General features: G+C 41.3%; 2 protein-coding genes across 2 annotated transcripts; one reads left to right on the plus strand and one right to left on the minus strand.

The window, feature by feature from the left end:
* The first annotated feature begins 21 nt into the window (after positions 1-21).
* On the plus strand, positions 22-10,561 carry swsap1 (SWIM-type zinc finger 7 associated protein 1). Its single transcript, XM_060901535.1, has 2 exons — positions 22-613; positions 9,838-10,561. The coding sequence occupies exons 1-2, from the start codon at positions 350-352 to the stop codon at positions 10,414-10,416; spliced, it is 843 nt and encodes a 280-aa protein (XP_060757518.1). The 5' UTR covers positions 22-349; the 3' UTR covers positions 10,417-10,561.
* Positions 10,562-11,300: 739 nt separating this feature from the next.
* Positions 11,301-23,954, minus strand: epor (erythropoietin receptor). Its single transcript, XM_060901534.1, has 8 exons — positions 23,727-23,954; positions 22,901-23,033; positions 18,455-18,627; positions 18,221-18,372; positions 17,025-17,178; positions 16,809-16,890; positions 16,573-16,660; positions 11,301-16,354 (listed from the first exon to the last, which is right to left on the minus strand). The coding sequence occupies exons 1-8, from the start codon at positions 23,812-23,814 to the stop codon at positions 15,611-15,613; spliced, it is 1,614 nt and encodes a 537-aa protein (XP_060757517.1). The 5' UTR covers positions 23,815-23,954; the 3' UTR covers positions 11,301-15,610.
* Positions 23,955-24,190: the final 236 nt, after the last annotated feature.

The raw sequence follows: 24,190 nt of genomic DNA on the forward strand, positions 1-24,190 counted from the left end.
AATAATAGCTTTCATGCATGGGCACGTTCGTGTTAATCGTTTGAATTGTTTGAATATTAACATCGAAATAACATAATACACCAATAATGCAAATAGATGATGTTGAAAAACAGTGACACGCTACAGGACATTGACGCGTCGAATATCCAATCAAGATAAAGAGATTCCCTTTTAGCTGTCCAATCACAGTCAGGCGGGCGGTGCGCTCTCGGTTCACGGGGAAACCGGTATCATGTAGCTTAGCCGGCTTGCTACGGTAGTTTGTCGCTTTCTGTAATTTAGTTCATGAGCTTGTTATGTCCTGTAGCAAAAATATATCCTATACTATGTATGTATTTATGAAACAACCATGGTTGATGTACTGAGTGTCGTTTTCCAGCGGTTTGGTTCACAGCTGCATCCAGCAGGTGATATAAAATTGTCTTCTGAGCCGGGGAGCAGCGCTCTGGTGGTCGGGGATGAAAACATCAACAGGGCGCTGTTATTCCTCACAGCTATAACAGCAGCTTCAGAAATGGGACACAAAGTGCTGTTTTTCACTCAAAATCAATTTCAGAGCCTTCCAGTAACCGTGCAGGATTCATCCACATCTCTGAAGCCTGACAGTCTGAAGGTAACTTAAAAGTTTAACCGTGTCCGAATGGTATGTTTATTTTCATGGTTGTTCAGTCTGCATTTAGTAACTTTAGAAGAAATCTTTTCGAACTGAACTAGAGCGGCGGCTACAATTATCGACACCTTAACGATCTTTTGGCCGTTGCAAAAGTAGAAAAGACTTTCAATACGTAAATTGTGCATAAATAGTTACTCAAACTACCAATGGGAGTTAAAAACGGAGTTGATTCCAGATTACTTAGCGTATCAGGTCACGTGACATCGTTCCACAAGTATTGGCACTTTTGTACACAATTATCGACACCCAGATTATTATTTTTTATTTATTAAAAAAAAAAAACATCGGTATGTGGTACCTGTGAGTGTTTAGTCTATGTCTATTTCTTATCTAGAGTGGTTATACTGTTTATATTGTTTATTTCAGTTATTCTGTTTTTATTTATTGCATTGCCTGTTTGCACCGTGGGTCAGAGAGGACTGAAATTTCATCTGTGCTGCATGCCGAGCATGTATAGCGTATTGACAATAAAGTTGACTTGACTTATATTTAGTACAAAATATCTTTTATATAAATATATCGATGATGGTGCTTACTTAAATGAGGAAGTAATTCTAATGTTTGTAAGCAAATTAACTAATAATGTTTAACCTGTCCGAAAATCTTTTTGTTCCACTTCTTAAGTATTTTTGTAGATCCCATTTTGTTAGCACAACTTTATTCATCACACACTTGTGAAATTTCCTCTCTGCATTTAACACATCTGAAGCAGTGAACGCACACATCTGAAGCAGTGAACGCACACATCTGAAGCAGTGAACGCACACATCTGAAGCAGTGAACGCACACATCTGAAGCAGTGAACGCACACATCTGAAGCAGTGAACGCACACATGTGAGCAATGAGCGCACACACGTACCCAGAGCAGTGGGCAGCCATGCTAACAGCGCCTGGGGAGCAGTTGGGAGTTTGGTGCCTCGCTCAAGGGCACTTCAGCCCAAGGCCGTCCCATATTAACCTAACCACATGTCTTTGGACTGTGGGGGAAACCAGAACACCTGCAGATAGCATGCAAACTCCACACATGCCCCTTTTCCACCAAAGCAGTTCCAGGGCTGGTTCGGGGCCAGTGCTTAGTTTGGAACCGGGTTTTCTGTTTCCACTGACAAAGAACTGGCTCTGGGGCCAGAAAAACCGGTTCCAGGCTAGCACCAACTCTCTGCTGGGCCAGAGGAAAGAACCGCTTACGTCAGTGGGGAGGCAGAGTTAAGACCAACAATAATAACAAGACCGTGAAAGATCGCCATTTTTAAGCAGCGAGAAGCAGCAGCTGTACAAACGCGAAGTCATTTATTATTATTATTATTATTATTATTGTTGTTGTTGCTGTTGCTTCTTCCGCGTTGTTTTTGCTTTGATATTTGCACCAAGGTTTATGTAAACGTAGCGCCGTAACTGACGTATACAGCGACATAATGATGTATACAGCGACGTAATGACGTGGCTCCGCTTAGCACTGCGAGCTATGGAAAAGCAAACTGGTTCTCAGCTGGCTCGCAGGTTGAACGAGTTGTGCACCAGCACTGGCCCCAAACCAGCCCTGGAACTGATTTGGTGGAAAAGGGGTATCAGAAAGGCCCTCGCTGGCCGCTGGGTTCGAACCCAGAACCTTCTTGCTGTGAGGCGATCGTGCTAACCACTTACACCACCGTCAACAGGCAATTGACATTGTAACCGCATGAAAATCCAGGTCAAAGGTCACATGTCATTCTTCGAACCAAAATATAAAATGTGTCCTGATATTGTAATTTGTGGTGGATATTTACAACAAACTGCAAAACGACAACAAAAAAAATCTGAATGGAATAGAAAAATCTGAATATTTCAAGCATGTAATTTTTTTTTTTTTATATGCAAGGAATTTAATTCTTGACTAATTCTATTTATTGCAATCAGATTTCAAATACTCCTATAAGCATTCCATTCTGTTATGAATCAGAAAAGAATATTAGAAATCACAGCGAACTTATTTTATTTATTTTTTTACACAAAGGTTGATACATAACAGTTGTAAATGTCACTTAATTCCACAGAGTGTCAATAATGGTGGACACCGGTGAAGGCGATCACTGTTATCGAAACATCATGTGATTCTCAAACGTGTGTTTAGGTACAAAATGGTGACTGTCAAATGAAAGTGTAAGAAACAAAGTAGGTTTTGACAAGGAGATCATGAAATATCAGTGAACTTGATCAGTAAAAACATGTCCATGATCTTTCCACCATGCTTACCTGTGATGATAATGTCTGGGTTTTTCTCAAATTGCTGATCGTGCTAAAAAAAATTCCATCTCAGGTAATGACCTGTGTCCTCAGACGACAAGATCAAAAGGCGAGGCGAATAATAACTGTTGTAACTGAAATTCACCTTTGTAAAATTTTTTTTTTTTTTATTGGTAAATCTGAAAAGGTGTTGATAAATGTAGCCGCCGCTCTAATTATGGTGCTTTTTTTTTTCCCTCAAAAAAAAAAAGTTATAGGCAGGGTAATTTTGGAGAAACCTGCAAGAATAAGGTACATTTAAATATTCTAGCTCTCTTCAGGTTTCCTTCCAAAGCCATGCCTCCAAAACACATGAACGTGCACTGCCTGCTGAATGCATAGAGGACAAGTCCTCAAGAAAGAGCCTTGGAGGAGGGATGAGTGTGTGTGGTGGGAGGGAAGAGATTGGTTTTTCTTTTTTGCTCTACCCCAACCCCCTCCCTCCCTCAAAAAAAAACCCTCTAACCTGCCCTATTCTACCCCATTTCCCCCCCCCCCCTTTTTTTTGGGGGGGGGGGGTTAGGGCAGGCAGTTGAGTTTTTTGGGGGGTGGAGAGAGGGCAGGTTAGGGTTTCTTTTTTTTGGGGGGGGGTAGGACAGGTGGGGAGGGTGTTTTTAATGTGAGAAGGGCTCTGAGCATCCTGTAGGCAATAAATGGAAATATGGCCTTGTGTTTGTGTCCATATATGGAAGTATTTAAGTCTGAGGAACACCTATTGAAGTCATTGATATTCATTTGTTGTGGATACAACTACATGGCAGCCATACCAAAGGGTGGTTTTTGTCACTGATTTTGTTAGCCAGTTGGCTAACATGAGTAACATTTGCGATTAATTAAAAAAAAAAAAAAAGGCACCTTTACAAATCTCCTTTCTCACTATATAGAAATGACTGAAGGCCAATTTATGCTGACAACGCAGTCCTCGCAGATGGCGTCGCAGATGGCGTCTGCGTAGCCCCCCCCCCCCCCCCCCCCTTTGCAGACGCTCTGCGCGCACCTCCCAAAAATTGTGACCACCGCAGAAGCCTCGCAGACAGCGTCGCAGACAAGAGGGCTCTGATTGGTCCACTCTACGTCCGCTGTACACGCACTTCCACTTCCCTACTTTCCCGGTTTGGTTTGTTTTCACGACCGCCATTTTTAAAAACACGATCGAACATGGAGCAGCACGAAGAACAGTTGATCGAGGAAGTGAGGAAGTACGTACATCTATACGACTCCAGTTCTAGTCATTCTAAGTAACCGGAGGATAAACACTCCACTAACCACACCCACCAACTACTCCTAGCGACTTCGCCCCCCCTTGTGTTGTGGCGGTGAATAACATCGCGCACGCCTATTACTCCCCGCTCAACAATAAACTACAACTGTCTGCGAAAAGCTATCTGCGAAAGCCTTGTCGCAAGAGCATGCAGAGGCCCTTAGAAATGCACCTTTGAGTTCACAGGTGATTCTGATGTACTCCTGCAGACCTTCCTGCTCAGATTTTTCCTTTTATTTAAACAAACATCCACCCAGAAACACGTTAAATATGTTCATGTTGAAATATGTGACGTGCTTAATGATTTTGCTCGTTTGTTGGTTGGTGCTCTCTCTCTCACATCATCTCTAGCCGCTTTATCCTGTTCTACAGGGTCGCAGGTAAGCTGGAGCTTATTCCAGCTGACTACAGGCGAAAGGCGGGGTACACCCTGGACAAGTCGCCAGGTCATCACAGGGCTGACACATAGACACAGACAACCATTCACACTCACATTCACACCTACGGTCAATTTAGAGTCACCAGTTAACCTAACCTGCATGTCTTTGGACTGTGGGGGAAACCGGAGCACCCGGAGGAAACCCACGCGGACACGGGGAGAACATGCACACTCCACACAGAAAGGCCCTCGCCGGCCACAGGGCTCGAACCCAGGAGCTTCTTGCTGTGGGGTGACAGCGCTAACCACTACACCGCTGTGCCGCCCCTTGGTTGGTGCTGTGTTTTAATTATTCCTGAAAAGTTAGTGCATATCTGTTGCACTGATGTCACAAGACCATATTGCTAGTTGAGGTTTGGTGGCATTTAAAGCTGTACTGCCCTTTAGATTTTAAGTGTAGGTCATAAAAAGAATTTTCCCTGACACCCAGTTATTTTTGTTTAGTGGACCGAAAGCTACTGAATTCGGATCACAGACTTCCAATTTTATTATTAAAAAAAAAAAACGGAACAGTTAACGAATGGAGCGGCACGGTGGTATAGTGGTTAGCGCTGTCGCCTCACAGCAAGAAGGTCCTGGGTTCGAGCCCCGTGGCCGGCGAGGGCCTTTCTGTGTGGAGTTTGCATGTTCTCCCCGTGTCCACGTGGGTTTCCTCCGGGTGCTCCGGTTTCCCCCACAGTCCAAAGACATGCAGGTTAGGTTAACTGGTGACTCTAAATTGACCGTAGGTGTGAATGTGAATGGTTGTCTGTGTCTATGTGTCAGCCCTGTGATGACCTGGCGACTTGTCCAGGGTGTACCCCGCCTTTCGCCCGTAGTCAGCTGGGATAGGCTCCAGCTTGCCTGCGACCCTGTAGAACAGGATAAAGTGGCTAGAGATAATGAGATGAGATGAGAAAAATGGAGGATGCAAGTGTGCGAATGAAACATGAAAGACCGACTACAGTAACAGAAAGTGAGAAGAAAAGACTTTACGTTGTGAAGGAAGGGAAATGCAGGACCAAAATAATAAATATCGGCAGTAGGTGTGAAGTCAGTGAGCACCTCGGTGTGATCAGCTGTTTGTTTAGTGACAGAATGATGTAACTGTCAGTGCACGGTCAAGGTAAACTTTTATACATGGCAGTAACGCAACACTGTGGATGCCAGCTGCCATAAAACCTAAAAGGAAAAGAAGGTAAACTTGCGCATGCGCACACGGACTTCCTCTGTCTGCTTGACTGCACGAAGTGAGCGATTTCATGCACATTATTTGCTAGGGAATCCCTTCAAATTAAATAACTTTCCAGCCACGGAATGGCCTTTTTTTTTTTTTTGGAGAAATTGCAGAAATAAACATGTATCACAATTTCAGAGGGAACTAAATTTCACTGATTTTATGAAATCGAAAGGCCGTCTAGCCTTAATAGGGGAAAAAATATCTCAAAGTGATGGTCAGATTTCATTGTCATTGCTTGAAAACCTCCAGTGTCATCCTAAAGAAAAATCCAATGATTAAGTCATGAAGACAACCAAAGTTGGACTCCCACATAACGGAATGCAGTGCAACTATACAACATAGTCGCTTATGCATTACAGCAGCAACATGACCTCAACTAGTTAGCCATCTGTGAGATGGCAGACTTAAAAGTGCGGTTGTATTCGCATTATCAGAAGTTGAGGCTTTGGAAGGCGATCTGTTTGAACACAGTGTACAGATGAGGAGGTGAGAGAGCTGGACAGTATAAAGGAGTAAAGAACTGCTGTATCTCTCTCGCTCTTTCAGCAGAGATGAACTCCCACTAGTGTTGCTATCTGCAGATAGTCAAATACGACATTGTGGTCAATGTCTGCACAATTAGCAAAAGTGAAAATGGACCACATAGTTGACTGAAAAAAAAATGAAAGGGAAAAAAAACCCTCAGCTAGGGCTGGGTGCTATTGCAAAAAAAAAAACCTTTTTTTTTTCCAACTTAATGAATGATTCTTGAAGAAGAAGAAACCTTTATTTGTCACATGCACACTTCAAGCACAGTGAAATTCATCCTCTGTATTTAACCCATCTGAAGCAATGAACACACGCGTGCACACACACACACACACCCAGAGCAGTGGGCAGCCACACTAGAGCGCCCGGGGAGCAGTCGGGGCTTCGGTACCTTGATCAAGGGCACTTCAGCCCAAGGCCGCCCCACGTTAACCTAACTGCATGTCTTTGGACTGTGGGGGAAACCGGAGCACCCGGAGGAAACCCACGCGGACACGGGGAGAACATGCAAACTCCACACAGAAAGGCCTTCGCCAGCTGCTGGGTTCAAACCCAGAATCTTCTTGCTGTGAGGCGACCGTGCTAACCACTACACCACCATGCCGCCCTTCTTGAAATCTTGATTACGATTTCAAAAATTTTGTTCTTACAGGATACAAATTACACAATTTCTAAAGTTTGTTGTATGTATTTATTTGAATGCATTTTTCCTAATATTTATTAGGAAAATGTAGATGTGCAAAAGCAGTAACAGCATCATGTGTAGTAAATGGTGCAAATAATGGTTGTTTTAAATATTATTTAAAGAAAATATCAGTGGCTTTTCCAGATGAGTTCTCCAGCCAAATTATAAAGAAGTTATAGCACTTTATAATTTTACTATTATTAACATATAAAATAAATAACTGCGTGAATCATATGCTCGAGCACCATCAGGCATAATTGTGTGGAGAATGCAGGAAGGTTGAATGGATACCTGTCCATGAAGTGGCAGCAGAGGCAACCACAGACTTTCTTTATTAAATAAACACAAACTTGACAAGGACATTCAAAGCAAGAAGCATGAACACACTAAATATGATGTAGGATAAACACAAAAGATGTTCAGTAAAGAAGTGCACATCAGAAATAAACAAAGTAAAACTTACCTTTAAGTGTGTGTATATACACAAGTATTAGATTAATCAACAGACATGTTCTCATCTCATTATCTCTAGCCGCTTTATCCTGTTCTACAGGGTCGCAGGCAAGCTGGAGCCTATCCCAGCTGACTACGGGCGAAAGGCGGGGTACACCCTGGACAAGTCGCCAGGTCATCACAGGGCTGACACATAGACACAGACAACCATTCACACTCACATTCACACCTATGCTCAATTTAGAGTCACCAGTTAACCTAACCTGCATGTCTTTGGACTGTGGGGGAAACCGGAGCACCCGGAGGAAACCCACGCGGACACGGGGAGAACATGCAAACTCCACACAGAAAGGCCCTCGCCAGCCACAGGGCTCGAACCCAGGACCTTCTTGCTGTGAGGCGACAGCGCTAACCACTACACCACCGTGCCGCCCCGACAGACATGTTCATTTGTTAAATCTAAAACACTGCCTATATAGTTCGCTGTTTGAGAAAGAACATGCATCGCTCACCCAAGTTATTTGCCGGGCTTTTTGCTAACAAAATACGAGCATGAGAGCATTTAATTTTCAGCTTCATCTGTTGAACGTGCTGAGATTTAAAAAAAATAATAATTTAAATTGGTGAATTACTGCTTAGGATGTACTGAGGTGTGTATGCGTGTGTGTGTGTGTGTGTGTATATATATATTACACACACAGGTAGTCGTCAACTTACGACTGCGTTTGGTTATGACTGACCGGTCGTAAACCGATCTGGTCGTAAGTCGGTCTATGTTAAATGAACGTAAGTATATTGTGATGTGTAATGATATTGTAATCATCTTAAAGTCTTATTTTATCAACATTTTCTTATTTCATTACCTTGGCTCATTTATTTGGTTTAAGTCCAACACTGCATACTCGGGTGAAAGTAACTCTTATTTCTTGCCGGTATATTATTTTGAGCCATAGTGTGCACGCGCAGCGCATGCCGAAAAATACACCTAATTATTTATTATTGTCTACTTATCAAGCATTCACTAGGACTTCTTATCACTCAGTAGTACTAGTATAGTACTTTTTTATCACACTATCACTCTTTCATCCACCTGTATCAGTTTTTGATTATAAATGAATTGCAAACACATTTCAACAACACAATCGTTTTAATTACTTTTTTTTTTTTAGCTGAACAGTTGAAAACTAACTTTTCATTTTGGACATTGGACGCAGAACAGTGTAACGGAACAGAAAAGTGGAAGTTACTTTGATTACCAGCTGCGCACGTTATAGCACAAGCTCTGGTTAAGCCGTACGCGCGCTGTAGCTCGCTCGTTGTTTGTCCAGTGAAACACTGCACATATAATAGAAGAGACTGGATGCAGTGTTGCCAGATTGGGCGGTTTTAAGTGCATTTTGGCGGGTTTTGAACGTATTTTGGGCTGGAAACCGTCAGCAGTATCTGGCAACACTGGCTGGATGCTGGGCGCTGCCGGGAGCTGGGGCGGAAACTGTCATACGCTCAGCTGGGAAACACTTGCCAGTCATAGCCAGACAGTCGTAAAGTCGATCAGTCGTAAGTCGCATAGGTCGTAAGTCGACGACTGTGTGTGATGTGTATATATAAAGCGTGCAGTGTTTGGGAGTATCACAGGCTGTAGGAGGCAGTTATTAGCCTAAGAAGGCTGTCTTTCCTTTATATTGGTTTAAGCTTTGAACTAGCATTTATGGATGTTTTAGTAATAAAGTGCAATGTACAATAATCATTAGAAATTTAGAAAATTGTGTTAAAACATTTAATTTGAGTTAACCAAATGATTCATGAAAATCAGCCAGCACTAAAGTCAACTCAGAATTTAATCCATCCGTGCATTACCTATACCACTTGTGTCAGGGTTGTGGGGGAAACTGGAGCCAATCCCTGCTGACTTCAGGTGAGAGCAGGGGTACACCCTGGGTAGTTTGCCAATCTATCACGGGGCTAAAACTGAGAAAAACAACCATTCACATTCACACCGATGGGCAATTTAGAGTAGCCACTTGGCCTAATCCACATGTCTTTGGACTGTGGGAGGAAACCAGAGCACCCAGGGGAAACTCATGCAGGCACGAGAAGAACATGCAAACTCGAGACAAAAAGGCCTCAGTTAGCCATGATGTTCGAAACCAGAACCTTCTTGCTGTGAGGCAACAGTGAAAACCACTGCTACATTCCATCCCTCAGAATTTAATCATAAATGTATTTAATCATCATAAACCTTTTGCACAGTTGAAGATCGCTTGTTGATATTGATATTCAAGCCATTGATTTCCCTTTAATGTTGTCTCCTTGTAGAAAATCCGGTTTGTGTATCCCAAGACGTTGGAGGAGCTGCTGGAGGACGTAGCATCCCTTCACGAGCTGGTGACCGAGACTGCACCACTTCCTTCCTTGCTAATCATAGATGGAGTGGAGCAGTATGTGTGTGTTCAGAACAGGCTGCAGCAAGATTCTCAGAGCACAGCTGCTCACATCGTCGCTCTCCTGCACGACACGGCTGCTTTCCTCAAGGCTAGAACTGAGAAAAGCCAACAGCCTCCATTCAGGGTCATCGTCTCTTATCAGCCTGAGTGGGAAGGGCGAGCAGGTGACGTGTTTGCCCCAGATTCCATCCTCTTAGTCCTAGAGCGCTACCTGCAGGTGAGGTGCAACTTGCACAAAGTGATAAATGGCGGAGAAGTGCAGAATGAGTGGCTGCTGTATCTCTCGGGTCCGGGACTGCACGTGGATGGGTATGGTAATTTAGAGAAATGTGTGCGATTGCAGTGGCGTGTGGTGATGCAGTCTAATGGGGCACTCGAGTTCAGGCCAGAAAGTGCACCAAAAGATGAGACCTCACAAGTACAACATTCTGATGGTGGAAATAAGACATGACACGCCAAAGAGTTTATTGAACTTTTATTTGAATAATATTTGGGGTGGGTGGGGATACTTTTGTGCTGCACACTCGGACACAGTGTAACAAAAGTCTTTGTAAACTGGAAAAATAAAATGTACCTTTCATGGTTTTATGAATGAACCATCGTCTTGTGTTCATCTTTATACGTGTTTAAGTAATTTGTTACTGACTGACTGGAAGCAACAGATGTTATTAAAATTTTGTACTTAATCTTAGAAGTTGTAAAATGTTAAATTTGTTAAATATTTTTTCTGTCCTTTTTGGCACATAAAGATGCTTTTATGAATAAAAAGCATTTGTAAATAGGAAAAAAAAAACTTTTATTCTACAAAAATACATCATCCAACTTTTTTTTAATTTTACTGTATCGGTGGTCTCATCATCTCATCATCTGTAGCCGCTTTATCCTGTTCTACAGGGTCGCAGGCAAGCTGGAGCCTATCCCAGCTGACTACGGGCGAAAGGCGGGGTACACCCTGGACAAGTCGCCAGGTCATCACAGGGCTGACACATAGACACAGACAACCATTCACACTCACACCTACGGTCAATTTAGAGTCACCAGTTAACCTAACCTGCATGTCTTTGGACTGTGGGGGAAACCGGAGCACCCGGAGGAAACCCACGGGGAGAACATGCAAACTCCGCACAGAAAGGCCCTCGCCGGCCACGGGGCTCGAACCCAGACCTTCTTGCTGTGAGGCGACAGCGCTAACCACTACACCACCGTGCCGCCATGTATTGGTGGTTTTGTTAGCAAACCTGTGTATCGTGATACATCCAGTGGATTTAAAAAGGCTGCATACCTGCCTATTATGTAAAAAAAAAAAAATGAAAGCAACTAAATGTCAGGTTTTTTTCACCTTTTAATGAGATACAGCGACCAAGAAAATTCAAATGAAAAACGAATAGAAATATTTTGGGAAAGAAACATTTAAAAAAACTTCCAATAACTTGATTATAGGTGAGTACAGTCTTGGGGCATGTGACTGACTGCTCAGAGTGAACCAATCACATTCAAATTCATGTTCAAGGTAATTTATCATACACCTGTCATCAGTGAAGTGATTCTGATTAACCTCAAAAATCAGCTTTAGTTGAGGTTAATCAGAATCACAGCCCCATTTAATATCAGATTTAAGAGATTATCTAAAGTGTTGTAACTTTAAATTGTAGCACCTGCAGCTGACTGTAACACGTGTGTGTTTTGGTTCAGGCACATTTCAGTGGAATAGAGCTATACAGTGTGGGAACTGGAACAGAACAATCTGTGTTGACTTTGGTCTTACAATTTATTAAGATTCATAAAAAACAATTATAGCCTCAAACAAATATAAAACACCCTTAAGAACAATTGACTGTTACATGAAAACATGCTTGCATACAACATTCTCAAACCATATTTTACAAAGGACTTCTATGTGGAAGAATTTATATGAACGAGGTTAACATGTAAATGCTATATTATTACACATGTATCAGACTTGCAAAAGAAAAAAAAAAAAGCTTAAAATACAATCTATATTTAAAATGTTTTCACCGTCAACTTTGTTTCACATTATCCCAAACCTAAGAAGGTTTTAATCGTAAAACTGTCATTCTTTATTTTATGTTTATTTAACAAGAGTGCTCTGAGAGCACAATATCCCCAGCTGGCAACTATGCCATAACTCTGGTAAAATGCAACTGAATTGAACGAAATTGCAATATGCGTATTACCGACATACAACAAAGAATCCTGTCAAGTTTCATGAAATTCCTCCAAAAATTGTGAGAGGAATTGATTTCAGAAGGTGAGTACCCTTCCTGAGACGGATGGATGGACGGACATCACCCCGACATAATCCCCCTTCAGGCCTTACGGCCAGTGAGGGATAAAAATCGTGAGGGAAGTTGATTTCAGAAAGCAAGCACACACTGATGAAATTGCCAAAGTACAAGTTTGTTAATAATCAAGGGCATAACTGGTAAAATTTGCCCAAATAAACTACATTTCAATATGCATATGACTGTCATATAACAAAGCCTTTTTCCAAGTTTGGTGAAATTCCTCCACAAATTGTGAGAGGAGCTGATTTCAGAAGAACATACACCCTCATGAAATTGTCAAAGTACAAGTTATTTAATCAAGGGTCAAAATTCTGGTAAAATGTTCACAAACGAAATTAAATTGCAATATGCGTATTACTGTCATATAACAAGGCCTTTAGGCAAGCTTTGAGAAATTTGTCCAAAAATTGTGAGAGGAGTTGATTTCAGAAGGTAAGCACCCTTCCCGGGACGGACGGACAGATGGACGGACGGACATCGCCATGACATAATCCCCCTTCGAGACTTTCAGCCAGCGGGGGATAAAAACATGCCAGATTATTGGGTGCTATACAGTAGCGTTTACAGTAGGTTCTAATTAATCTATAAAATTGTTTGACATTAAGCATTAATACATTTTTCAGATTTAATATACCATATTGTGTCAGGTTGCAAATACTAATTTTAAAAAAATGTGACCATGAACTGTATTTATTTATTTACTTACATGACTTTATGATAATTACTGTGGGGTACACAAAATATGTGAAAATAAACAGTCATTTTTTTTTTCCGGATTGGTGCATTGACTTGATAGAGGTAGGGCACTCAGTAAAACTTGAAGCTCCTTGTGCTGTTCTTAAAGTGACTAAGTTTCTTCTGGAATTTGTAGCTCGATAGAAAATAAAGATTCAATAATTACTGAAATACACAAATAACATATACAATTGTCATATTTAGTGATATTGTGTGTTTTTTAAAAAATGTACTTATTTGTCACATTCACAATATATATTTTTGGCTGTGTTCATTCAATTGAAAAATGTCTATATTTAGGAAGAAGATCAAGGCCTTAAAATAGCATTTGAGAGACTGGTACCTTTCAGCTAATCTAGTAAACAGTTTTAAAACTTGGATTTTTTTTGTACAAATAAACTGTAGATGAATGATACCTGTATTTTGCACCATATGTAATATAAATCTACAGAAATCACAATATTACAGATGCAAAACTAGGGGTCAAACGATTGAACTGACGAAGATCTTAAAGGACATGGGACATGGATTTTTTTCTGGGTATAATTATGTATAAAGGACATAAGAAATGCCATCTAAATCACTGCAGGGCGTCAAAAATGTGAAAATCACCACATTATTCAACTTTTTTATACATCAGCGTGAAACGATTCGTTAATTAGCTAAGCTGTCACGTGACCCGTGACGTCACAAAAACTTTCAAGGAGCCAGCGCTTGGGTATCTAATGTAAACAGGTTACCGAAATGGACACCATCGACAGTGACATTCCCGATGTTTCACAGAGATGTGAAGTTAGACCCTATCAATTCGAACCGATAGCTGGAAATTCACATGAACATGGATCTTGTCTTTACTCTGACGGGTCAGATGATTCTGAGAGTGAGAGTTCATTCAATCCCCATGAAACTGAAAGCGGTCGGCTCGATAACACATCCTGGTAAGTTAAAAACAATTCTGCTCAAAGGCTAATGATCTGTTGAAAGAAGTATTATTTTTGTATCATACATTGAAAGTTCATCATAGATCTAGCTAAAGTCCATTGCAAGCTAGGTTTTTTTTGCTGATATTTTTCGAGATTGATTGAGATACAATGCTTCCAGAGTCCGAGATGAAAACATTCAAAAAGGCGAAACGAGTCAGAATTATGATAATCAATAATTGATACACCCAAAATTATAATACTAATCCTTACCGCATGAGGTCCATGGTAAAACCACACTTCCAGGAGGGGCTGCCGTCTGCCTCCCAAGCCGGCCGAGAGCGCTCCTCGTCGGGCACGGCCAGGCGGGCGAATGCCCTGGTCCGTCCGCCCTGTCTAAAAAATAATGGTACAACTCCGAGTGAAGGTATCAATGCGCTGTCGAAGCGCGCAGAAGGTGTTAGTACGCCTGTCATTATAGTGCGGACTTTCCATAGCATAGAAAATCGCCACGTTTCAATTTGTGTAACTGAACTTTGTTTCATGTCACTGGTCATATAAACCTATGTAAACAGGAAAAATGTGGAAGATTTTGGTCGCATCTAACTACAGCCCCAAAAAATACCATTGGCCATGCTGAGCCTAGCTACATTGCTAACAGGAGTGACAGCGCGTCTGACTGACTGGGAGGTCGCAATACACCATGATGTTCAATGTACGTTAAACACTCTAAAAACGAAACAATTTTCTTGTCATCCAAGACACAAAAACTATTTTGTCGCATTCGTCATCATCACGATTCACACTTCTCCATATTCATCTACCCGCTTGTGCTGTACCCGAAAGTTTTTGTGACGTATGATCACGTGACAGCGGCTCTTCCGGTTGTAAAATATGCATATCGGAGCTCGAGCAGAAATGCCATATAATCATCACGAATATAACAATTTTGCTGAATTTAATAGATAATTTTGTATTTGTTGATGCAATTATTTCATATTTTTAATGGAAAGAAACTGATATAGCGTGCATTTATGTTTCATGTCCCATGTCCTTTAAGAAGACCAAGCCAGATGCACTATTTGACACTCTTACTTTTGTTATTTGCTGGCATAACTAAGAAATATGATGGCATATATGATTTATGTTGAAATATTTCCCTTTTTTTCCTAACAACCCATATAATGCCAGATGAAAAATTATCTACATATTTTACAACAGTTGAACCCTTTTAATATTATGGGCAACCAACAGACACAAAGTGGATGGACACAGTCCTACAAACTCTGAAATAAAATATAGGAGTTGAAAACCAATCACTATTTACACTGACAAAATATTTAAAACTTTTCGAAGGCTCTAGGTAGTATTTGATGTTCTATACAAAATATTTAAAACTTCAACAGCTGCCAGATGATGAAAAATGTTGTACAGAAGAGGAAATTAGCTTATTGATTATTAATCCAGGTATGCCTGACTGTCTCCAGGAGATTCTTACGTTCCCGAATTGTTGTATTGTTATCTGAAAGTTTCAGAAGGAAGCAGTGAAGAGACCCTGGTTTGAATTCCATTACCATCTCCATGAGCACTTAAAATCTTGTCTTCCCAAAGGACGTGCTTGGATAAAATTTTTCAGCATTGCTTTTAAAGTTGTTATTGGTTTATTTTTCAAAAAGGTTTTTGATCAATATCCAGAGTGGATGGGCTGAGCATTAAGCGGCCGCTTGTGTCCAGGAATATCATTTTTATACTCATTGGCATTGATGGTGCCATTACACATGTCTGTTATTCTGCTGAAGCTCATTGGACTGTAGTCCATGGAGACTCCTGAATCTGCCACAGCCATATAAGTGTATCCTGGCCCTTTGGGAGGCCATGTGTGGTTTGGATATTCAAGACTTGACTGCGATGAAAGTCTTCCTGACCTGGAACTTTGTGGGAAGGAGCCAATATCAGAATCTGAGGCAGCCATCAAGGAGGACCCTTTGCTAGCGAAGAGAACCTGCAGGGGCAATGACTCCTCAAAGCTATCATCCCTTTGCACTTCTCCCTGGGCACGCTTAGAGTTCTGGTTGATGGTGACATATGTGTCTTGTGACTCAAGTAGTGAATGGGAGAGGATCCGTGGATGCTCTTGAAAAGCCCTCAGCTGCTCCATCAACCAGTGGCTGTTTGGAGGTTCTTGCCACCTGTCAATTAGGCCTGCATCCACATCCTGGGTCTCTGACTGATTGATTGCCTCCATGGTCTGTGGTTCTTCTCTCATGAAGTCAGGTGCTCTAAGGATTGCTTCTGGCCTCAGGGGAGATGTATGACTTGTTAGTGGTGGTGCTAGACTGATTTCGGACAGCACCTCCAGAGAGGAAGGAAGCTCCTCTGTGTACACATGAACTGGCCATCTGCTGCCACTACTGTGGCCAAGCCACTCCTGAGGGTACAATCAAAATGGTTACTGCCAAGTTCTCTGAAAGGCAGAGTTACTGATTCTACAATTTGCTTATATGACAATACAAGAAGGAAATACTGTCCATGTTTCTTCTGAAAGGAATTTAATTCAAGCAAACACAAGACTTCTTTTGCTAGTCATAATTTAAAGGACATGCCTGCGCTTTATCATTAGCATTACAGCAAGACTAATTTACGTACCTGGAAGTCTCCTTTGTAGACTGTGAAAAGGCCTGGGAATTTGTGCTCAGGTGAGGGGATGTCAGGCCACAGTTTCTTTAGCAGGGATCTGTAACGGTTCACACAAACTCTCCATAAGTCTCTACTTTGATATTGTCAATCAATGTAGATTCTATGCTGTACTTTTATTATAAAATGTTACTATGTTTGCTGGTTACAATAAAAAAGTCGTATTGTATATTACGTATTCTACTGACTTGTAGTGGGACAGAAGCAGAGTGAAAGACAGCAGGATGAGGATCAGGGAGATGAGGAGAACCAGTATCAAAATCAGGGGGTCTAGTGAGAAAGAAGAGCATTATGAATCATTCTGGATCCAATTTAGTGTCACAATAGTGATCATAATTTATGATCACTATTGTGACACTAAATTGGATCCAGAATGATTAAACAACACTTAAATAAATGTTCACCACTTGGGGGTGTAGTCCCAAACTCAGGATCTGACCAAGCACTCCAGTAACCATCATAGGTGACGTTGTCAGGTTTGACACGGATTAACACCTTGTATTTGCTGCTCGGCTGAAGGCCACGCAGGGTGAATTTCGTGCTGGCTTTCACTATTTCCTGAAATAGAAAGCAAAGTTGACAATCTACTCCATGTTCACAATCCATATTAATGGAAGTAGTGTCTCTGGTTATACTAAATATCTCAGGCTGAAAAAGAAAGAGATACGTTATTGGAAGTCCAGGTTAACTGGACATCCCAAGTTTAAGAAAATATTAGCAAACAGCTGTAGGTCCACTAAGATTTTACCTGTTTTTAAGGAGGACAGCAGGTGCCATATTCTGAAATCTAGGGTTATAACGATTCAGTGATTTGGACTGATGTGTTGATTTAAATGGCTGTGATTATTACCAACTACTGGTGTGTGTAAGAAATTATTCATATTTTTAAACTGATTTGTAATCAATATATTAGACTAGCAAGGTGATTTACCTGTAACTCCGATACGTTTAAAATAGTTCTTCTCTCGGTCATTATTGTTTGGGAATTAATGTGGGTCTACCCCAGATTCTGAACAAAATTGGTCACATATCAATCAAAGGCTACTGAATCAAACAGTATCATATTGCACTGTTGCAAATTCAGTGATATTTAACAGTTATTCCATGAAATCAAGTCATACATGAGCTGATAGCCAACGAGGCGCGTAGCGCTGAACATTAGCAATTTGTGAAAAAAAGTTGCTATAATAATAATAATTCTTAAAAAAAAAAAAGATATGTTCTTACCATCAAATACTTTTTTTCCATATTTTGTTGCTTTTTAATAATTTTGGGGGGTTTGTTTCAGAGTATTGTTTTCATTTCATCCTCAGTTGCTTCAGCAACACGCTACGCCATTTTGCTTTTCTCTACTCATGGTATATGAGCTGATATCCTAGTAGTAGAGTAGCCAATCAGAGCGTGTGATTGCTCATGTCCAGTGAATGTGGATAGAATAACGTCAAATCGAGACGTTTGTATGACTTATGCTCTGCCATAGTTACAGATGCGAAAGCAGTGAATCCAAATAATTTACTAGCTTTTTAACACTTTCAATATCAGAATTATTCAAGAATGTATTGAGATAAAACATTCATAAGATGAGCTCTTTTATGTTTACCTTCCTCATAGGACTCCCTATCGCCACATATCTGATCTCGTACATCAAACTGTCCTCAAAGTACTTCACGGCAGGAGGAAGCCAGCTCGCGATCAGTTCCCCTTGTTTTCCTGTGCTCACCACAGTCAGGTTAGTTGGAGGATCCAATAGAACTGAAAAAGAACAAGAGAACAAAATGAACTTGGTTACCTCCGACAGAACAGAAAGTATCTACTTGAGCTCTCACCAACTCACCAGCTTGGTCAATGAAGAGCCTGCGGTTGTAAAGTTCTCTTCCCCCCTGAAACACACGTAGCTGGAGGGGAGTGAAGCTTAGAGCTTTGGGGATATTGCAGAGGTACATCCTTTTACCACTAACCTCCTGTATATGCAGTTCAGACACAGCACACACACTGCTGTTCTCATTCCTAAACACAACAAACTTATTAGGGTCATGTTCCCATTATAACACCAAACAGAATAGATTTTTTTAAATAGATGAACGATGAACTGTAGGCCTAGTGCAGTCTGAGACCACATTGAAAATCTGGGATTTAAAAAAAAAATAATTATATTTTATATATATATATATATATATATATATATATATATATATATATATATATATATATATATATATATATATTTTTTTTTCATATCTTGAATATTTAATATTCAAGATTCTGCACTATTTATGGGACCCAATTTAAATGTTAGCAAATCTGTGACACTGACCATATGAACTGCTTTGTAAAAATGTAGATGGATTTAAATTAATTTGCTCTAAAATTGTTCACAAGGTTTTGTAGAAACTTGTTGCCTCATGTTCACACTGTCATTAAAACAAAAGGGGGACATGCTTAATACTAAGAAACTCTAAAGATTCGATTTTTCGCTCAATTTGTTGTCAGTAATATAATTTGTAATGAAAATTGTGTTATATTACAACCTCAAATCAGAAAAAGTTTGGATGGTATGGAAAATGCAAATAAACCTTTCGGATTAGCAGTTAATTTGAAGGTGAAATTAGAGTGAGGCGTTTTCAATCAATTGGAGGACAATCAGGTGTGAGTGGGCACCCTGTTTTATTTAAAGAACAGGGATCGATCAAAGTCTGATCTTCACAACACGTTTGTGGAACTGTATCATGGCACGAACAAAGGAGATTTCTGAGGAGCTCAGAAAAAGCGTTGTTGATGCTCATCAGGCTGGAAAAGGTTAAAAAACCATCTCTAAAGAGTTTGGACTCCACCAATCCACAGTCAGACAGATTGTGTACAAATGGAGGAAATTCAAGACCATTGTTACCCTCCCCAGGAGTGGTCGACCAACAAAGATCACTCCAAGAGCAAGGCGTGTAATAGTCAGCGAGGTCACAAAGGACCCCAGGGTAACTTTTAAGCAACTGAAGGCCTCTCTCACATTGGCTAATGTTATTGTTCATGAGTTCACCATCAGGAGAACACTGAACAACAATGGTGTGCATGGCAGGGTTGCAAGGAGAAACCACTGCTCTCCAAAAACAACATTGCTGTTCGTATGCAGTTTGCTAAAGATCATGTGGACAAGCCAGAAGGCTATTGGAAAAATGTTTTTTGGACAGATGAGACCAAAATAGAACTTTTTGGTTTAAATGAGAAGCATTATGTTTGGAGAAAAGAAAAACACTGCATTCCAGCATAAGAACCTTATCCCATCTGTGAAACATGGTGGTGGTAGTATCATGGTTTGGGCCTGTTTTGCTGCATCTGGGCCAGGACGGCTTGCCATCATTGATGGAACAATGAATTCTGAATTATACCAGCAAATTTTAAAAGGAAAAATGTCAGGACATCTGTCCATGAACTGAATCTCAAGAGAAGGTGGGTCATGCAGCAAGACAACGACCCTAAGCACACAAGTCGTTCTACCAAAGAACGGTTAAAGAAGAATAATGTTTTGGAATGGCCAAGTCAAAGTCCTGACCTTAATCCAATCGAAATGTTGTGGAAGGATCTGAAACAAGCAGTTCATGCGAGGAAACCCACCAACATCCCAGAGTTGAACCTGTTCTGTATGGAGGAATGGGCTAAAATTCCTCCAAGTACAGGACTGATCAACAGTTATGGGAAATGTTTAGTTGCAGTTATTGCTGCACAAGGGGGTCACACCAGATACTGAAAGCAAAAGTTCACATACTTTTGCCACTCACAGATATGTAATATTGGATCATTTTCCTCAATAAATAAATGACCATATTTCTGTCTCATTTGTTTAACTGGGTTCTCTTTATCTACTTTTAGGACTTGTGTGAAATTCTGATGATGTTTTAGGTCATATTTATGCAGAAATATAGAAAATTCTAAAGGGTTCACAAACTTCCAAGCACCACTGTGTAGCTGACATAGCCACATGGACTTGGATGACTTTATCAAACCTTTGTCAAGCACTACAATATGGAGTTACATCCACAAATGCCAGTTAAAACTTTACTGTGCAAAAAGGAAGCTTTATGTTAACTGTGTCCAAAGTCCCATTGACTTCTCTGGGCTTTGAGGCATCTGGGATGGACCATCACACATTAGAAACGTGTATTGTGGTCAGACCAATCAGTATTCCTGGTCTTATTTGAAAGAAATGGATGCCATGTGCTCCGGACCAAAGACGAACAACAACAACAAAACCCATCAAGACTCATCTCATCTCATTATCTGTAGCCGCTTTATCCTGTTCTACAGGGTCGCAGGCAAGCTGGAGCCTATCCCAGCTGACTACGGGCGAAAGGCGGGGTACACCCTGGACAAGTCGCCAGGTCATCACAGGGCTGACACATAGACACAAACAACCATTCACACTCACATTCACACCTACGGTCAATTTAGAGTCACCAGTTAACCTAACCTGCATGTCTTTGGACTGTGGGGGAAACCGGAGCACCCGGAGGAAACCCACGCGGACACGGGGAGAACATGCAAACTCCACACAGAAAAGCCCTCGCTGGCCACGGGGCTCGAACCCAGACTTTCTTGCTGTGAGGTGACAGCGCTAACCACTACACCACCGTGCCGCCCCCCCCATCAAGACTGTTACCATCAAAAAAGTCCAAAAGCCAGGGTCTCTAATGGTATAGGATTGTGTCAGTGTCCTTGGCAAAGGTAACTTGCACTTCTGTGATGGCAGCATTAATGCAGAAAAGTACATTGAAATTTTGGAGCAACATATGCTGCCTTCAAAACAACCTCTTTTCCAGGGATATTTCAACAAGACAATGCAAAACCACATTCTGCACACATTACAAAGACACGGTTGTGGAAGAAGAGGGTCTCTGTTCCCTCTGTCCCCAATAGAGAATGTGTGGTGAATTCTGAAACCAAAAATATGACAATGACGATCCTGTACTGTTACACATCTTACAGCCTGTTTGCAGGAAGAATGTGACAAAACAACACCTGAAATGTTTCACCACTTGGTGTCTTCAGTCTCTAAACATCCTTTAATTGTTGTTGGAAAGAATGGCAACATTCTGTAAATGCTTTACAGTCCCAACTTTTTTTTTTAAATGTATTGCAAGAAGGGGCGGCACGGTGGTGTAGTGGTTAGCGCTGTCGCCTCACAGCAAGAAGGTCCGGGTTCGAGCCCCGTGGCCGGCGAGGGCCTTTCTGTGCAGAGTTTGCATGTTCTCCCCGTGTCCGCGTGGGTTTCCTCCGGGTGCTCCGGTTTCCCCCACAGTCCAAAGACATGCAGGTTAGGTTAACTGGTGACTCTAAATTGACCGTAGGTGTGAATGTGAGTGTGAATGGTTGTCTGTGTCTATGTGTCAGCCCTGTGATGACCTGGCGACTTGTCCAGGGTGTACCCCGCCTTTCGCCCGTAGTCAGCTGGGATAGGCTCCAGCTTGCCTGCGACCCTGTAGAAGGATAAAGCGGCTAGAGATAATGAGATTAGATGAGATGAGATGGGTATTGCAAGAATCAAAATTGAAACAAGTGTTTATTTTTTGGGGAAAAAAAAAAAAAAAGAGGTTAAAAAACCCCATTAAATAATGTGCTGTTGTATTGTTTTGAGTGCAATACAGGTCAAATCATTGAAATTAAAACTGGAAACAATTTCGACATACCATCCCAACTTTTTCTGATTCGGGGTTGTAGAAAAGAATGCAAAATAGAAGTATTTTCATGAGTGCACACAGAGTTTTGGATCCCACTGCAGATTTTCAACATAATCTATTTTGTAGCATGAAGCAATGTGTGTAGGTGGCACGGTGGTGTAGTGGTTAGTGCTGTCACCTCACAGCAAGAAAGTCCAGGTTCGAGCCTCGTGGCCAGCGAGGGCCTTTCTGTGCGGAGTTTACATGTTGTCCGCGTGGGTTAACTCCGGGTGCTCCGGTTTCCCCCACAGTCCAAAGACATGCACGTTAGGTTAACTGGTGGCTGTAGGTGTGAATGTGAGTGTGAATGGTTGTCTGTGTCTATGTGTCAGCCCTGTGATGACCTGGCGACTTGTCCAGGGTGTACCCCGCCTTTCGCCCGTAGTCAGCTGGGATAGGCTCCAGCTTGCCTGCGACCCTGTAGAACAGGATAAAGCGGCTAGAGATAATGAGATGAGATGAGCAATGTGTGTATATGCAGTATAAAGTTAATGTAAGGTAAAACAGTACAAGGACTGTTTTGTATTGGAAATGACACTTGGTTAGATGTTATGAATTCTCAAACAGGTGCTTACTGGTATTGGTAAAAGAAGGAGAATGTGTTTTGACTGAGGTTCATTCTCTCCTCTTCCCAGAAACAGGTGAAGTCCTTCAGTGTCTCAGAAAAGCATTTAATCTTCTCCGGCTCATCACGAAGCAACTGAATAACTGTTAAATGGGATGTTATTGTTTACAGTGTAGAAGTCAGACGGGTCCTCCCCACACCAGTGATGCATAAAACTCAGTTACACTATCGTTCAAAAGTTTGGGGTCACTTTGAAATGTCCTTATTTTTGAAAGAAAAGCACTGTTCTTTTCAATGAAGATCACTTTAAACTAATCAGAAATCCACTCTATACATTGCTAATGTGGTAAATGACTATTCTAGCTGCAAATGTCTGGTTTTTGGTGCAATATCTCCATAGGTGTATAGAGGCCCATTTCCAGCAACTCTCACTCCAGTGTTCTAATGGTACAATGTGTTTGCTCATTGCCTCAGAAGGCTAATGGATGATTAGAAAACCCTTGTACAATCATGTTAGCACAGCTGAAAACAGTTGAGCTCTTTAGAGAAGCTATAAAACTGACCTTCCTTTGAGCAGATTGAGTTTCTGGAGCATCACATTTGTGGGGTCGATTAAATGCTCAAAATGGCCAGAAAAATGTCTTGACTATATTTTCTATTCATTTTACAACTTATGGTGGTAAATAAAAGTGTGACTTTTCATGGAAAACACAAAATTGTCTGGGTGACCCTAAACTTTTAAACGGTAGTGTATGTACTATGCATACGCACAGAACTGGAGATAATTGAGAGAAAACACAATAATGACTAAAAGAACAGATAAAACAGCGCCCTACCTTTGCTTTCAAAAGTTTGCCCCGCGCTCACGACTAAAGCCAAGGAAAGCGCGCACATCACCACTGTGTTTATCCGCTCACTGGACATTTTCTGGTCGTGTCGAATAAATGCGGTGCCACTTTCTGTTCCTGTGCATAATTACGCAGTCCGAGTTGCCTGTCGTGTTGTGTCCTGGACAGCGTGTTCCTGAGATAAAAACCCTCAAAACGCTCCACTTCAATGCTGCTGTTTACTCATTTCTGACACTAATAAAGGGGCGGGGCCTTAAACTATCTTTGTTTGCTGAAGTTGTTTGTAGGCGGGGCTTAACTTCAGCCTATACATTCTATGATGGTTAGAAAGCACGTGACGATCTTACGCGCTGCTGTATGGGAAAAACAAACAAACAACTTTATAAAATGTGTATTAAACTATACAGGGCATGAGCTAGAGGTAAAGTAGAGATGTACAGGTGGATTAGTGA

Source organism: Neoarius graeffei, chromosome 20, assembly GCF_027579695.1.
Source record: "Neoarius graeffei isolate fNeoGra1 chromosome 20, fNeoGra1.pri, whole genome shotgun sequence".
Taxonomy (NCBI): domain Eukaryota; kingdom Metazoa; phylum Chordata; class Actinopteri; order Siluriformes; family Ariidae; genus Neoarius; species Neoarius graeffei.